General features: G+C 39.8%; 1 protein-coding gene across 2 annotated transcripts in view; it reads left to right on the plus strand.

The window, feature by feature from the left end:
• The window catches only part of ALDH1A2 (aldehyde dehydrogenase 1 family member A2), a 195,209-nt gene that overhangs the window by 76,697 nt on the left and 100,442 nt on the right, over positions 1–18,070 (plus strand). The window contains exon 1 of one of the 2 annotated variants that reach the window (XM_032297323.1): positions 5,515–6,134. The exons of the other annotated variant lie outside the window; for it this stretch is intronic. Coding sequence (XP_032153214.1) covers positions 6,018–6,134 — 117 coding nt within the window. The 5' untranslated portion in view covers positions 5,515–6,017. Of the gene's footprint in view, positions 1–5,514; positions 6,135–18,070 lie in introns of those variants that run through there. 2 annotated transcript variants of the gene reach the window in all.

The raw sequence follows: 18,070 nt of genomic DNA on the forward strand, positions 1-18,070 counted from the left end.
GCTTGGAACACGATGTGAGTGGGACCACAGTGTTCTCAGTATCGCACTTTCTATGGTAAATTTGGCTAAGAAACACTTTTGTTCTTTTCCTGTAAGTCAAAAGAAAGTCCTTTTCCTAAAAGAACTAAAATCTAAAATTTGTCTGACTCTAGGAGATTTTTTTAATCCTGACACATTAAAATTTAAATGACAAACTCTCTTAAAGATTTCTCACCAATATCAGATAAAAACACATTGAATCCAAGCTATTTCGTTTGAATGGACAATACTCACTTGCACATACACACCATCAGCTGCAGGGGGAGCCAATGCCTTTTCCCTCAGGCCCTTCAGAAAAGGTTGTGTAGCTGCAATTTTAATTTCTTCCTGTGTCTGTTAAGTGTGATTATTGATGAAGTACTAAACTCATCGCAGTACCCAAATTGAAGCTTCTAGAACATATATGAAATGCAACTGGGCTTTACAACAAAGGCAAATCTAGTTCCCATTTTTAAAATGGTCTCCTGGGGTCCCCAAAAAGTGGAGGATATGTTTTAAAAAGAAAAGAATTGTGTTTTGTATCAAAACATAGTTTTTTGGGTCATAACCAATAAGGACTCTACTCTGTGCAACTCCAAACACCTCTTCTCATAGAATATAGTGACCAGAGGCCACATCAAGAAATGAGGAACTTAATATCTAGAGAATTTTTATGGTTAATAAATGCCACAGTCTCAGCCTCTTTTCTTCTGGATATTAGAAGGAAAAGGATAATTAAATGAGAGTTTAGATCTCACATAAAAAGTTAATATTCACGTTAAATAAAAATATAAGTGGCTTTATTTTATAGAAGTTTTCATAATGGGTCCCAAATACTTCATTACGCATTTCTGGATAAAAATATGTATAGCTCTTTGTAAGCTTTTGTTAATAAATTAAATACCATTTTTCTATAAATATACCTTGCATTAAGCTTTCCTGTTAGAGTTTTCAGGAAACATTTCAAATAAAGTGGCCAGGCATATCCCATTTGAGATGAATGAGATCATTAGGAAACACTTATATCTGAAATAAGCACTGAGATCATTCTGCACACAACCTTAGGGCCCTAATTTTTTAAATATTTCAAACAGTGTGCCTCTTTCAAATCATTAGACATAGAGACATTTAAGGAACTGATTCAATTAGCCCAGAAGAGGGAAATGCTATAATATGTGATTTATTTTTGAAGATAAATTAAAATGCAAGTGTATCAGTTAGGAAAGGTGGGCTGTCATCATGGTTAGTAATGGGAACAGGAAAGCAATTAAGCAGGACCACCTGAGGCTGAAATAGCCCCTAAACATAGAAGCTTGACGTCAAGGAGGACATTCGGTTATTGTCAAAATCAAAAGTGTATCTTCTTTGAGAGGGATCTTTGAGCTGCATTTCGTTCCCTTCATTGATTTCTAAAGCATGGTTCTCAACAAATACTTTCCTCCCCTTAACTGCAACTAACAAGAAGGCCAAATTGTTAGGGCTTCATACCTTAAAACCAAACTTCACATAAAGCTGATGCCTTAAAATTACAACTTTGCATTCTATTATTTAGGTGAGGAAATATGAGGCAAGAATTTATTTTCCTCCTCTGCAACTCCAGGATATTGGCTCCACCAGGCCTAATAAATTGTTTTCATAAGGAAATAAACAGAGCACGCTGCAGCTTAGGTTCCATTATGCAAGGGGTTTCAAACAAGATGTATCCTAAACAATAAATAATTACAAATGGGGGAGAGTGGAAGGAGAAACACTGTAAGGGTGGGAAAAATCAGTTTCTTAACCAAATTGGGAAAAAAGACTGAAATTCAAATTGTCAGAAATCTAAAGGTAGTTGAATATCTTTTTATTTTTAGAGACCCATTCTCACTCTGTCACCCACGCTGGAGTGCAGAGGTTTGATCACAGCTCACTATAACCTCAAATTCTTGCTTCAAGCACTCCTTCTCCATCAGCCTCCTGAGCTGCTAGGGCTATGGGAATGCACCACTGTGCCTGGCTTTTTTTTTTTTTTTTTTTTTTTTGGTAAAGACAGGGTCTTGCTATGTTGTCCAGACTGGTCTTGAACTTTTAGCCTCAAGCAATCTTCCCACCTTGGCCTGATTACAGGTGTAAGCCACGGCATCTGGACAAAGACTGTGTTCTTAAGTGTTGTGAAATCTATGCAGGAAATGAGAAAATACTAAAGATGACAAAAGAAGGGGAAGAGGAAATAATGTGAGAAGAGATGTTAAGGCAGCCTTGGAAAAAAAGAAATACCCATGTAAATCTTACAAACTGAAACCAAGAAGATGAACACTAAAAAAGCATTTACAAGTCATAGTTCTTTTCCGCTAAATCTTGTTCCCACCTTGATTTAAAAAGCTTTAACTATGGCCAGGCATGGTGGCTCACACCTGTAATCCCAGCACTTTGGGAGGCCGAGGCGAGTGGATCACTTGAGGTCAGGAGTTGGAGACCAGCCTAGCCAACATGCTGAAACCCTGCCTCTACTAAAAATACAAAAATTAGTTGGGTGTCGTGGCAGGTGCCTGTAATCCCAGCTACTCAGGAGGCTGAAGAAGGGAGAATTGCTTGAACCTGGGAATCATGCCATTGCACTCCAGCCTGGAGAACAAGGCGAGACTCTTTCTTAAAAAAAAAAGCTTGAACAAAGTATGGCTGAGCTGAATATAGAGCAAATTTATTTTCTTTTCCAAGGATGATCTATATGAAGAAAAAAAAACTTAGAAATCTAAAAACAGAAAAGTTCAGAGTAAAAGATGGGGAAAAGCAAAACAAAGCTTAAGATCAAGAAGAGAAAATGTTCCTTAATCAGAGAGTGAAAGAAGTTAATTTCACTTATGGTAGAAGTTGTCAGAAGTGCTGTGTCTTTTGCTCAAATTAAGCATCAAAAATTATTATTAAATAGTTAAGTGTTCTACACTGTTTTAGGAACTGAGGAAGGCACAAGAGAAACAAGACAGTCCCTGTGCTGATCATTTGACTGGCTATTTGGAAAATAAGTATCAGACAAAAGGAGCCATAAAGGGACAATTCAAACCAGCCTGTCACCTGTTACTGCACTAGACCTTTTGGAGATGTTTATGAGAAGAAACAAAGACATACTCCCTTTCCTGCCTGAAGGAGATGAAAATCTATTTGCTCTACCTCACTGTGTAACAGTGCTAGTAATTCCATCATTCTTGGATACTGACTGTTCCTTCCTGCGTGAGAGATTTCTGAGCCATGGTGATGGAACTGGAGTTAGCAAGCAAGAGGTGGATCAAGGGTAAACAACCACATCTTACGCTTTGAGAATATAAACCCATGGTTTCCAGTTTGTGATAGCCTTTCCTGACAATAGTCATTTATCTGGTCAATCTATACAGATTTCCTTTTTCTTTCCCTTGGAATCTTTTGATGGCTTCTCTGTATCTCAAGCATTAAGGTCCTTATGACCTGCACTTAACTGCCTTGACAGCTGCTCCTCCAACCACATTTGATGTCCCCAAAAGCATATTCTCACGCCTCTATACTTTTTCTTTTCTTTTTTTGAGATGGAGTTTCACTTTTGTCACCTAGGCTGGAGTGCAATGGCACAATCTCAGCTCACTGCAATCTCCGCCTCCCGGGTTCAAGGGATTCTCCTGCTTCAGCCTCCTGAGTAGCTGGGGTTACAGGCACCCGTCATCACACTCAACTAATTTTTGTATTTAGTAGAGATGGGGTTTCACCATGTTGGTTGGGTTGGTCTCGAACTCCTGACCTCAAGTGATCCACCCGCCCTGGCCTCCCAAAGTGCTGGGATTACAGGAGTGAGGCACCATGCCCAGCCTCTATACCTTTGCTATAGTGTTCTTTTTGCTCTTGTCGAAGGCTCCCTTCTCCCTTAAGATTCAGCCAAAGGTCAGCTTTCCCAGGCAGTAGGCCTCCTCCTTGGCAGAGCACCCAGGTCATGGTGTTAAGGCTCTTTTTCATGTTTTCCCCACAGCCTCTCATAAGTAGTGATGCATTTTCCATAGGTATCATTGTTCCCCCTTGCTGGAAAGTCCTCCTTCTCCCCAACGAACTTTTAAGATTTTACTTTTTTATTTCTCAATTGTATCTCTAACCTTCTAAGGCTTTGATAAAAGTTTATCTTATGAGCATATACTGCCATTGAATCATAATTTTTGGCCATAGAAATTCCCTGTGAGTAGTGAACTCTCAACTCCCCAAACTAAGCCCTGTAGTTTCTCCATGAAAACAATTTACCTAGGTCACTTTGGGTTCTGAGAGGCTGGAGCTTATTTTTATAAACCTAATACTGAAATGAAATATTTTTGTCTGTTTCCACTATTGCTTAGCATCCGAACGCTGAGCGTTAGACAGTTTTAGTTACTGAATGCATCTAAGGAAAGATGTTTTCTGGCTGACGTTTAATGTTTTCTTAACAGCCGAAGAAATGGGATGCAAGTGGCTCTGAAAATGGCATTTAAGATGACAATCAGGCGGGGCGCGGTGGCTCACGCCTATAATCCCAGCACTTTCAGTAGTTCAAGATTACAGTGAGCTATGATGACGTCACTGCACCCTAGCCTGAGTGATGGAGTGAAACCCGGTCTCTTAAAACAAAAAAGGATGAGAATCAAAGTCTGTTAAAACAAAACACAACGACAACAAAATGTGAATCAGTGTTGCTTCGTAGTGTAGCAGAAGCATTTCTCAATAGACCCCTATTCAAGCTTACAGTTGGAACGAGGAGTAAGGAAGGGGAGGGACTTACATACAGGTCTTTGCAATGCGGCCCTGATTAATCCACAGGGTCCAGAGCGCATGCTGAGGCGGGGTCTCTAGGTTATTGGTTTACACCTGCAGGCTGACCCACAGATTAGAGGGCAGCTTGTTGGGCTTCGGAAACATTTAAATTAGGGGGAAGGGAGATGGAAGGTCAACCCCAAAGGGACAGTCAAGTGAGGAGCCTAAGGTCTGGCGGGACGACAGCTGTCAGCGTGTGATGAACAAGAGAAAAACAAAATAGTGTTTGAGGGTGCTGAGGTGAGGAGGGGAAAGGGCCGGAAGCGGGGATCCGAGAAGGACGAAAGGAGCCCACGAAGCACGCAGCTCCTCGGAGGAGCCGGAACCAAGGCCCACATCCTGCCGCCACAGCGCAGGCCGCCCGGGCGGTCCCGGCCGGCAGAGGGCAGCAACTGGGCGGGAGACGCCTGGCGAGGGCCGTCCCGCGCAGACCCGCTTGCGGGGATCCTTATTCTGCACGCAGGGCGAGGGACTCGCACCCACCGCCGCTTCTCCTCTACCTTCTGGTCACCACGCACCTCTGCCGGGCTGAGGGCAGTCGGGGAGTCGGGGGAGAGGGCGTCGCTGCCGAAAGCCCCGTGCCGCTGCCCAGAGGAGGAGAACGGAGGGCGCCCCCCGAGTCCCCGGAAGAGAAGAGGGACGGGGTTCGGTGGGCCCTGGGGCGGGTATGGGAGGGGACGTGGGCGAGCCGGGAGCCGTTCTCCGCAGCCTGGATTTTCCCGGCCGCTTTCCGCCCCGAGGCAGCCCGGGGCCGCTTCGGTCCCGCCAGCCCCTGCCAGCTCCGCTTCCGGGGGCCACGACCCCCCGCCCGACTTCAACCGCGGTGCGCCTCCCGCCGACTCTGACTCGGGGACCAGGAGACTGGAGTCTGGTTGGCTGAGGCCCGCGGGCCGCGGCGCAGGTTCACGCTCCAGCCGTCGAGGGCTGTGAAAGCGGCGTGGGCGTAGGTTGGTCCCCGCGGCTGGGGGGCGGGGACGCCGGGCGGACTTGACCGTGGGCGCCAAGCGTTCCGGCCGCGTGGCGCGAGCTTTATGTAAATGGGGGCTGCGCCGGGCGTCCTAGGTAGGATGGACCAGCCCCCCGCGCCTGGGCCCTCACGTCCAATAAGAAGAGCCCCAGCTTGACACCTGCCTATATACAGTCGAGCGCGCCCCCGGGCCGCGGACCGCGCGCACAGCCCGCACCGCCCCACGCCGCGGGCGAGCGACACCCGGCCCGCCACCATGACTTCCAGCAAGATAGAGATGCCCGGGGAGGTGAAGGCCGATCCCGCCGCTCTCATGGCGTCCCTGCATCTCCTGCCGTCTCCCACACCCAACCTCGAAATCAAGTACACCAAGGTAAGCGGCTGCCGAGCACCCGTCTACGGAGACCTTCTAGAACCTTCTATGCTCTTCCCTATCTCTCTAGCGAGTGAGGGTGGCGTGACAGGGCCGGGGTCACCGGGGCCAGCCTGTCATCCTTGTACAGCAGAGGGACGCCCTGCCTGTTTTTCAGACTAGGGCGTTTGAAGCCGCGCCGCAGTCTTGGGACGCCCTGGGGACTTGCCCTAACCTGAAGCGCAGCGCCGAGGGGCCGCAGTCAACGGCTCCTGACCCGGACCCTGTGTGAAGCCGGTTTCTGGGCGATTTCCCTGGTCCCGACTTCCGCGGGGAAGGCGTCGAAACCTCTTCGTGTTCTCAGACGGAGGCCGGGGTTCCCCGCCAGGTTGGCCACGCAGCCGGGCCGTCGCTTCTTCGTCCTCGGCCTTCGGGGCCGCTTGGCTGCTGGTCCCAATCAGGTCCTCCGCAGCCTGGAGGGTGCCGAGGGGGCTTTCCCATAGGAAATTGTCAAGACATCAGCGCTCTGGTCGGTTTGACAAATTTCACGGAAACCTGACTGAGAAGTACAGTAGATCCAACGTCAGTGTTTCATGTGAATTTTGTAGGCAGTGGCAATTTCCCTGGGAAACTTAAAAAGTTTTGAAATTTGTTAACATGTTCGATTTTGAACCGAATAACTTATTTTTTTATAACGAATTTTGACATCTTGGGTTTGCTAAGCAGGGTTTGTTGTTGCATCGCGTAAGGGAAGAATATGCGTCTGCTACCTAAAGATAAATTGAATTTACTTTCCACAAATTCAGCATGGAAAAAAAAATGATCGCTTACAAACACCGGCGAATTGAAATGTTATAACATTTTGAGGGAGGTGGGGAGAGAGAGATGGGATTCAAAACCACATTTCTTGGAGTTCATTTTGTAGTTGTCTGGCTTGATTTTCTGTTCCTTTCGGTACATTTCTACACCAGACTTCTCTCAACTCAAACATATAGACGCACGTGCAATATGGTTAAAGGTTGATAAAGATATGTCCCATCATGCTTTTTACAAGATAAATTTTGTAGAGAAGTAAATTGTTTATTTCTGGCTTAATGGTTGAAAGAGATATACAAGAAACAACATCAGAATATTGAGATTTTACTTGCATTGAGTTTTAGATTACAAATCAGGGCGATTTGTGTTTTGAATGTCGATTTAGATAGATTTAATGTACCTGCTAGCTTTTTTAGATGGTGTGACAAATTTTTCAAAGCCGTTTTAATGAGAGGTCGTTAATGGTTATAGCCTTTTAGGCATCGTTTGCATAACAATAGTACCAATGTGTGGCACTTCTCTGGGATTAGGAACGAGCCGGGAAAGCATGCAGCTTAAAAGTTTTGTTTTATGAGGGTCTCTAACCTCTTCAGGCTCTTTTTAAAGGTCTTAAAATGGAAGGTCTACACATGAGAAAAGACCTAACCCTCATATTTGGGAAGGTTTGATGTTATTTTTGATGGGATTTACCTAACAACCTCTGAAAGAACTTTTAGGTATGCAAAAGGTACGTTTTTCAGAATTTAATAATTTGGAAGCTCTTCCAGTTCTCTTATTCCCTAAATACCCCCTCTCACTCTTCTCTCTTGTTCTCCCTCAGTAGGAAAGACAACTGATTTATAGCTAATTGGAGCCTTTAATGTGGAGTCTTTTTAGCTCAGGGAAGACTTTTATCCAGTATCCACTTTCCCACTTAATACAAAGAAAAACAATCAGAAATGAAATAATGGATTGATTCTTTAATTTGTGGGGAGGAGGTACCTTATTTTTGTCTTGACAAACAACCCTCATAAACACTGAGTAACACTAATTTAAAGGTGAGCTGTTTCCACAAAAACTTGTAAAATCAGATGTCTGTGAACATTCCCAGCAGTTTTCCTCCTCAGCTCTTTAGTGAGACTTCTAAATTTTCTAAGACAAGGATGGTGGACAAGCAGTATTTTTTTTTTTTTTTTAACATAAAGAGCAGAAGCTGCTTTTTTGGTAGACCAGGGCAATGATTTTTACTTAAAGGAAAATAAGATTAATAGAGAGATTTTAAAAAATTAACATGACCAGAAGTGAGTGAAATTATAATAGCAATTTCAAATAGAAGAATGAACAAGATAGAAAGGACAGTTAGTCCTTTAGAATGTTGATACCATATTCATTAAGAACGTTTAAAAGGGTAATGGCTACAAAAGTGTTATTCTTTAGGGCCTGTTAAGTATCACATTTGAAACAACACAATATTTGCCTCAGAAAATGATATCAGAAGACAATAATATATTATTGTTCTTTGTCTTGCTAAACATACATCTTTAGTGAAGGGTATGACTTTTTGTAGATTTTTCAGTGTTATATTGGGACCCACATAAAGTCACTACTTACAAATAAATGACTAGACTATGAGAATTTAAAGTAATGTGTGCTTATAGGACTTTGTACTTGTGATCTTGTATTTTTCTGTATTTTTGCTCCAACTTCCTCCTCCTTCTAAAAGTATTTCACATTTTTTAATAAAGGGAATTGTGGAGGTGACCAGAATTAAAAGTTACTGGCTTTGCCTGCCGGAGATCCAGTGGAAATGCTCCAGAATTAAAGTTCAGTCCCTAAGGATTTTGAAAGGGCTGAACTCATGGTTTTGTATGGACTTTTAGGCAGTTACATTAAAAAAAAAATAAGCTTACCACTTTGAAATTCCAGTATCCATATTAGACAAATGATCAGTGGCAATACCATTTTCAGAACGTGTCTATTTCTGTTTCCCGAATATACCAAGCTGGACCCCAAGTTTAAAAGCGATCCCTTATTAGGGAATGTGCTTTTTAAAACAGTGTTAGTCAAGAAGGGGTGAAAACTGACATGAAGTATTGAGGAGACCAATTTGGAACCATGAGAATGTGCTCTCCTTTGCTTGTTTGCTGAGAAGAGTGCATTCTGATTGCCTTAAGCAATGTGTTTATGAATTAAGAATTTTCTGAGTTACCTATTTATTAGTCTGGCTTGTATAATTTTGTATATCTGGTATTATAGGAATACGCACATGATAAAATCAAGGCTCAGCACTTTACTGATGGCCCCCTACTGCAGGGGATATTTCTTAACAGATTCCCAAGTCTCTGGAAACTTGCCCTCTGTATGTATTCTCCTTCCACCTTCTTTATTGGCTGTATCTTCTCTTCTGGGTCTACCAGTCTGTCCTTTCCTCCCCGCCCCTGACCCTGTCCCCCCAGATCATTCTGTTGTCTTTCTGTGTGTCATTTTTCAGTGAGAGTTTATGCCCGACCAACAGTAACAGAGTTTTCTTTCTGCATCTGATATTATGGGGAGATAAAATAGGGAAGAAGGGGATATTTAGCAGTTGCTGACCTACTAAAATAGAAAAGGCAAAAAGACAATCAACTTAAAACTCAGAGCTAATGTGCATTGTGAGTCTGTTGTTCATCCTTTTATTTATTCATTTAAACTGCTGTTTTCTCGAGTCGATTTCAGTTCAATTCAAAAGGCACTTGAGTGGCCATGTTCCTGATAAGGGTGCTTTTCACTGCGTTAGACTAGAAACATCTACCTTCTAGGAGATTAGGGTCTTATTAGAAAGATCGTGTGCCAAAAATTGGTTGTTAGTACAGCAGTAGTTCAGTGATCAGTGTAATAATAGTGATGATGATAATAATACTTATAATGCCTCTTACATTTTTATAAGGCCTAATGGTTTGCCTATCACTTTCATATATATCTTGTTTGATCTTTGCAAAACCTTCTGAAGGAGAGAGAGTAGAAAGAAATAATCTATAAGGAAGACATTGGCCTTGACTTCTAAAAAGTTGACAGTTTTCCTCACCATACACTTTTCCTAATGGTCTGTGGCACATACTTTGTTTTTTTTGTCGTGTGTGTGTGTGTGTGTGTGTGTTGCTTCTCTTGAAACTGTGGAGGGAATATGAACTAAAGAACTACTCCACTCCTCTTAAGAAGGAGCTACTTTTTTGACTTTTGGTTCCAGTACTTTAAATGACTATGTTTGATTTTTCTGTGAGAGTTTTTTTTTGATCTGGGGCAAGATTCTTGCCTATGCCAGGAATAATTTCTTAAAAGATAGGTGTAGTTGTAGATCCTTCCAAATCTTTACTCAAGATTATCTGTTTGATCATAAATTGTCAAACTACATGTTAATAGAGGACTTCAGGTTTTTAAAAAATATCATAACTATACAGCTTTTTGACGTTTGTGTCATCTCCATTTAACACAGGGAAGCTGAACAACTTCATTGCAGGACTTGAATTAGATAATTCTCCTGAGGTCCCGCCCTGATTCCTTCCACTACATGGGCTTATATTACCATGTGGAATTATCATTTGCTGAGGCATTCCTCATTCTTTATTTCTATAAAATGATGAATGATAGCTTTTCTATTTCAGAATAGGGGATTCTCTGAAGAGCCTGTTTTGTGAGGTCTGACTTTCTCATAGCCAGGCTTAAGAAAGGCAAGTCATACATAGTTAGTTCTCTGCTGCATCAGTGAAGCAAGATGATCAAACCATGACCAAATCAGTAAATACCCCAAGTCCCAACACAGAGTTTTCAGTTCTGAGTCTTTCTTAATTGGATAGTAAAATACAAATACTGATTGGTATCTTTGTCTTTTTAGTTATCTTAGTGACAGTTTCAGGGGTTGGCAAACTATGGACTGTCTGCCTGGTTTTATGAATAAAGTTTTATAATGACACAGCTATCCTCTTTCAGTTACGTACTGTGTATGGCTGCTTTCTGACTATAGGGGCAGAATAGAGCAATAGAGAACATATAACCCATATTTTAGAAAAAAAACTTGCATGCCCTTCCTTGATTTGGAAAAAGAGAAGCCTCTGAGTTAAAATAGGCCTTTGATCAAATCCTGGTCAGAAAGGACTTATTACCTACGTGAACAGTTAACATTTATTTGACACATAGTGCCGCGTAGGGATGCAACAGAAAAAAAAAAATGTATGGCATCTTTTCTCAAGGCGTTTCTTCACTGAGCTTCAATTTCTCTGTCACCGTTGAGATAATAGTGTCTACTTTATGGGGTTAAAAGAACTAAATGAAAAATGTGTTAAAGTAAATGGCAGGTAATGACAGTTAACCAATACTAATTCTACTGTACTTTTGCAAAGTGATGAATATATATATATATTTAAAATCCTTAGAGATCCAAATTAATGGAAGGCCATTTTTAAGGAAGATCAGAATTATATAATCAGCTGGCCAGGTACAGTGGCTCACACCTGTAATCCTAGCACTTTGGGAGTCTGAGGTCGGTAGATCACCTGAAGTCAGGAGTTTGAGACCCACCTGGCCAATCATGGTGAAACCCTGTCTCTATGAAAAATGTATGATTAGTATGGTGTCATGGTGTACATGCGTAATCCCATTTACTTGGGAGGCTGAAGCAAGAGAATTATTTGAACCTGGGAGGAGGAGGTTGCTGTGAGCCCAGATCACGCCATTGCAGTCCAGCCTGGGCAACAATGAAACTCCATCTCAAAAAAAGAATTATCTTATCAACAAAGTTTTATTAAACAGGCCATGTGTTATTCTTTTAATTATTTTTATTACATTTGTTATTTTGATTACGGGTAAGAGTTTAATGTTCTAGGTAGCTATGGAATCCTCCTCGTGTATTTATACTGCATTTTTACCAAATGGGATCCCTGGGAGGTTTTTTCCACCAAGGTCTTGTCTTTCTTTGCTAAAAAGTTAGTAGAGCAAGATCTCAGACAGTATTTTAATGATAAAATTAGATATCTTAGGAAAAAAATTAGATATCTTGACATTTGTGCCAAAACTTAGCATTAATATGCCTTAGTATATCTGATTAGCTGAGTCTAAACTCCAGGTTGCAAATAGACATTTCTGGTATTTTAAGTAGCTTGGATAAAGATACTGACAAGATATTGGTACATAAATGGGGGAAGTATGCAGCATACAAGGACATTCTCAAAAGGTAGTGAGAACCTTTTGGCAGTGAGAATGTATCTTGGTTTATGTGATTTAAAAGTGAAGAAACTTTTACTAGTCCTGAGTGTCCAAGATAACCATGGAATTTTGAGAGCATTTCCCAGGAGCAGTCACCTTCCAGAAAGTAAAAGCACCAGGCAATGGCTATTTTGAAAGCCCCCCTAGCATTTCCTTAATTTCTTTATTGGCTGTGACAGGTTATTTCAGAGCCATTCATTTCCCCCCAAACACCAAATCTAATTCACATAGAGGTGATTGCTGTAATGTCACTGGGGTTAATTTTTAATTGCCTTTTCAGAGGTATCTTTGAGATCTATTTCATTTAACCTTTTAAATATGTGAGATTATCCACATTGGAAATTACTTATCTCAGGTATTTCTCTATTGTCTGCCTTTAAGATTGAGCTGTGTTTAAATTGTTCTCCTTCAGAATTTTAGAGCGTATTTACAGCAGGTTTATTTACAACAAGTCTCTGTTGGATCTCATGATTGAAAACACTTCCAGGCTTTGAAAATTCCAGTTGGAATAATAATTGGGTGATTTCACTACCTAGACTTCTGCTGGGTTCTCAACAACACTTCCCTGGGGCTAAACATGGGGATTAATTGACCTCCATAGAATGTGGTTAAAAATTAGTATGTCTGTGTGTGAACATTCTAATTTTTCTTGTAGAAGGAAGCCTTTCTTTTACTCCAGTTCAGCTCTGTTACCTCCAGAAGTAGTTATCTGCTCTATTTCCTTTCCTCATCGCTATCTGACCTTTGGAAAGCCAAAGTAGTATTTCTTTATCACTACAGCTCTGGAAAGAGAAAAACTTTTGTTTAGGTGAAACTGGAAACACCTGTCTCTTATCTAGAAGAATGTAGGATATCATGAATCTGAAAACCTTTTCCAATCTTGATTATAAAGATAGAAAAACATTTTGAAAATAATTAAAAAGTTATATTTTAATATATTTTATCTTACATTATTTTCATCCATCTATTTATTGGACTTCCAATTTCAAGTCCAATGACTCATAGGTTTTTTGGTGAACATCATTTCCAGGGATTTTTTAAAGATTAAACAATCAGAAAGTAGTATAGGTTGTGTGACTCTTTCCACAAGAGGAATGGACTTACCTCCAAGTAAATGAACCCGGCAAAATATTGTGGGTTTAGGAAACCCACTAATTATTTAGCAACCCACAAAATGTGCAAAAATAACCTATTTTCCCTTTCCCCACCTCTCAGTCTTAACACTCATACACCAGATCTCCAGGCTGAGATGTGTGTGATAGTGGCACATTTTCACGTGGGTAGGAGGAGGGGAGGGCTTTCTTTGCCTGGGAAGATGAAGTTATGAAATGCCTGTATGAATTTATGAAGAACAACTTAGTCTTATTTCCCTAGGTATAAAAATTGGACTTCTCACAGAATCCTTTTTGAGAGGAGATGAAAAACCAGTGTGAGACTATTTGGTTAAATTCCCCAACAAAACTGAAACTGGTGAATTCTGCCTCTTCCATGTTTCAGTGTTTGATAATATAGTTGTCTTACTTAATTTTATTATTAAAATTTAATTTTTTTAATTATCTGAGGGTCATTTTTATTTTTGGCTATAGCCAGAGCTACTATTTTTCTTCCCTGAATTTATTTATTTGTTCATTTAACATTTATTAAGGCCCATTTTGTACAAAGCATAGTTACTGTCTGGCAGAGAAAGATATCTAGCTGTGGTCCCTGCTCTGAAGAGGTGGTGGAGGGTTCCCATTTGGGTGTGGAGTGGGGCCATGCACACAGTAACTATCATTCATGATAGAAGATGCTAAATGCTTGAGATGAATGAGGATTCAAAACATAAAGAGATGCTTCCAGCTCAGCAGGGGAACATCACACTATTGTTAGACATATTTGACAGAAAATGAATTGCTTTAATCATATAGAAAAGTAAAGCAACAATATAACCAATGTGTGTACCTCTACCTAGATTTGTTAGTTTTTAATGTTTTGCAATATTTGTTTCTAATTTTTTAAATATCTATGTACCATATATATGTGTGTGTATATATATATATATATATGTATATATCCTTCTGCAATTTGCTTACCTTGACTTGCTGAGCATCATATTTTCAATATTCATCCATGCTGTTGGATATACTTGTAATTAATTCGTTGTAATTGTTGCAGAGTATTCCATTCTTTGAATATATCCTAATTTTTAATTCATTCTACTATTGACATTTAAGATAGGTTCGGCATTTCGTTATGCAAAAATGCTGCATTGGACATTCCTCAACATGTCTCCTCATACACCTGGTGAGAGATCATCTAGGATGCATCCTTACAAGTCCTATTTCTGGCTCATGGAGTATATGTATCTACAACTTATTTAGGGATTGCCAAATTTCTCTCCAACATCGTTATACTAGTTTCCACCACCAGTATATTCCCGGTAGGTACACCTCCATTATATTCCACCAGCAGTGTATCAGAGTTCACATTAGTCTATATTGTCACCTATACATGGGATTCTTAATAAATTTTGCCAACATGGTAAGTGTGAAATGGCATCTCATTGCTATTTTAATTTGCGTTTTCTTGATTTCTTGTGAGATTGAGCCTTGTTTTATGTTGGCCATCTGGCTTTCCTCCTTTGGCTAATTTATCATTTGCTCATTTTTCTATGTTGTATACTTACTGATTTATTACCAGTTTTTATAGATGTATTTGGGATTACAGTTTTTGTCAGTTACTCACTATGCAAACGTTTTCTTCCCTCTTGTAACTTTTTCTCCCTCTCGTTTGTTTCTGGAGTAATTGTCATACAGTTTTAAATGCAAATGAGGAAGGATTTTCCTTTAGAGTCTTGTTGCAGAAATCCATTGTTATTACAAATTTTTCAAGTTATTTTTGTAGTCTTCTGAAAGTTTGTTATTTTTGCTTCTTGCATTTCTGTCTTTGCCTCCTAGAACTGGCAATTGCTTATGCATGGGGTTAATAAATATTAAAGACAAATGATGTAGCACTGGAAAGTCAAACAATAATGATGTTTAAATAATTTTTAAAAATTGTATTCCCTGAAGTCTTCGAATCAGATTAGGAGATCTAGAATGTGTGGTCTTCTCTGTAATGGGAAAATATGAGAAACTGGTTCTATTTTGATGGATGGTTTTAATACGTATTGGTTTCCCTAAACTAAGAACAGTAGTGTATTCCATAAACCTTCCTCTAAGCGGCCATTGTATAAAACTCTGGGATAACGTGATTATTATAACTTATTCACGTCAGGATTTAATTTCCCTATCTTATGTTATCTAAAGCAGAGTATGTGCTTAAATGTTAGCTGTGGTTGTCCTTTTGCTAATAATGCATGCGTGCTCTCTCTCTCTCTCTCTCTCACACACACACACACACACACACACAGCCGACTCATTTTTGAAGTGGCAAGATAAATTGATGAATTCTTTATGCTGCTTATAGATTTGTAGAAAACATGGATAGGTGGCAAATAATTTGAAAAAGAATTTCTAAAAGACCTTTTTCTTGAATAACTGCATTATTCAAGAATACTATACTTCATCCTCTTAGTGAAGAGAATTTAAGTTATTCCTTAGCACCAGATCTGAAATTAATATATTAAAGTTAGTTTTTTCAGGCTCAATAGCAGTAGTAGGTAGCAATTCCAGGACTCAGTATTCTTCCTTCCCTACCTGTAATAATAATGATAAGCATAAGACCTCTACAAAGACAATACAATTTGGATTGTTAGCCTAAAGCCTTGCTGACTGTTTTACAGGAAACCCCAAGCCTAGTTCTTCAACTACAAATTCCATTATTTCATTTAGATCCCAAATCTAACTCCACTTAGTATTTTCTGTAGGTGTCATAAGCTGCAGCTTCAACCAGACAAAGTAGGAGGTATGCATTCAAAGAAAAAAAAAAAAGGAGGAGAGGATTGATAGAATTTGACACCGTGGGTATAGGTCCCCTGGGAACGTGTGATTATTTAGGCTGTGATAAAAAAAACTATGTTTTTTGATTCTCACTGGTTGGGCAGTCACACTCTGCCCTTAATAACACCTGTTTATTTGTTCTGTTTTGTTTTCATTCAAAAAGTGTTTTCCTTTTTTATGACTGTTAAGATTCACTTGAGAGTGAGGATATGTGAGGCTATTGAGGATAATATATTTTACATTCTTTCTAATGGTTTCTGTGCCCCAGTAGACCATCATTTTGTGTAACTGGGCTACAATTTCTGTGAGAGAGATGCTTGCCAGAAAGATTGGGTGGATATGTTCCATCTTGTCTGTTATGAGCAATCATCTTACTAAGGCTTAATTACTATCAGATTTCTCTGTTACCTGTAATTTCATTGGAGGGGGGCAGAATAGAGGAATTCATGCAGTACACAAACTTTGAGTTTCAGCAGCAGAAAGGGGTGGTGTTTGGGGTGCACAATTAGTGTTTCACTGGAAATGATTCAAAAATCCTATGTAAAGAAACTGCTGAAAGATTGTCTCCTTTAAGCCAGATCTTGCAGTCTCCAGATTTATCTGACTTCACTTTTAGAGAGAACAGATCTCTTTTTACTTCCCAAACTTAAGCCTTTTCTCTCCTTTTTCATTCCTACCCTTTTGTGCTTCTCTTCTGCTTCCCTAGGTGTTTATTTCAGGATAGCCCTTGATGACTCTTATTTCTCTGTTAGACTCATTTACCTGTTTTCATAAAATGGTTAGTTATGCCTGGCAGTCTTTGTAGTTGGCTCTCCTAGCTGTTGGCCTAAATGGTCCTCTGGGAGACCAGAAGCAATGAACCTGGAATAACCACATTTGACTTCTGTGAGCCCTCTTGAGAATTCAGTAATTACTTAATGGATTGAATTGGCGACATAATACTATTCCAGATAACAGCCTGGGTTGCATTAAATTAACCTTCACAAATGGGTATTTATTGGTGTACTCTTAAAAGACTACACGTGTTGGCTGTAATTGCTCTTCCATGTTTCTCCACGCTGATAGGTATTTGTACTGAGTGAAAAATTTCTGAGATTAAAGCCTGGGTGGCAGTTGTATCCATTTAGTGATGTGTGTCATTGTGTTCAGCACATTGAGCATAAATCCTGTCTTGTAAACAGCAGGGAGACTAATGAGGTTTGCCCACATTCTGGTATCATTACCAGGAATTCCAACAGAGAAAAACAGAAGGCTTAGAAAAGAAGTACACAAAACAGTGATTTTTGGAACTCTAGATGATCTGAATTAAGGAGAAAGATAATTGCTCAACATTTAGTATGGGCATGTATGCGCAAATAGGAGTACATAAAGTATACTTAGCCAAAAAACAAACCAAACATTTTGCTTTTATGAACACTTGCAGAGTCACTAACTTATTTCTACTGAGGTGAGGGCCTTACTTATGAGTGTCTGTAATTCTGAGTGCTGTAAAGGGGACAACTATTGAAATAGTGCAGCTGTTAAAATGATAGCATGCTTTTTGCTTTCTTGAAACACCTCATAATTTCAGTAAACTAAAGTTCTACACCAATTTTAGTTTTACAGTTTTTGGAGTATTTCTGCTGTCATTTTCAGTGACAGGCTCAGGTGACTTTAGAACACAAAAAATGTCTTACAAGAAGCATTTTAAATGTGGTATTTAAGTTTATTTCAAACTTTATTTTTATCATTACTGTTAAGTAATGTGTGTTTTATAATGTTATGCCAAGGGATCCAATTACTGTTTAATGCCTTAGACTAGTTTTTTTCTTGGACTTAAATTTTTATGAGAGCTGATATCATGGCTGACTTGACATAGAATGTGATCCATACATCGTTGTGTTTCAATGAATGGGTAAATGAATACATACTAGATAATAAATTGATTTCATTTGCAGAGTTATTAATAATTAAAATGCCAGGACTAGAAAGTGAATTCCAAAGTAAAGTATTTTGAAGCAACTT

This window comes from Sapajus apella, unplaced genomic scaffold (genome assembly GCF_009761245.1).
Source record: "Sapajus apella isolate SASKATOON/1434 unplaced genomic scaffold, GSC_monkey_1.0 scaffold37, whole genome shotgun sequence".
In the NCBI taxonomy this organism is placed as follows: Eukaryota; Metazoa; Chordata; class Mammalia; order Primates; family Cebidae; genus Sapajus; species Sapajus apella.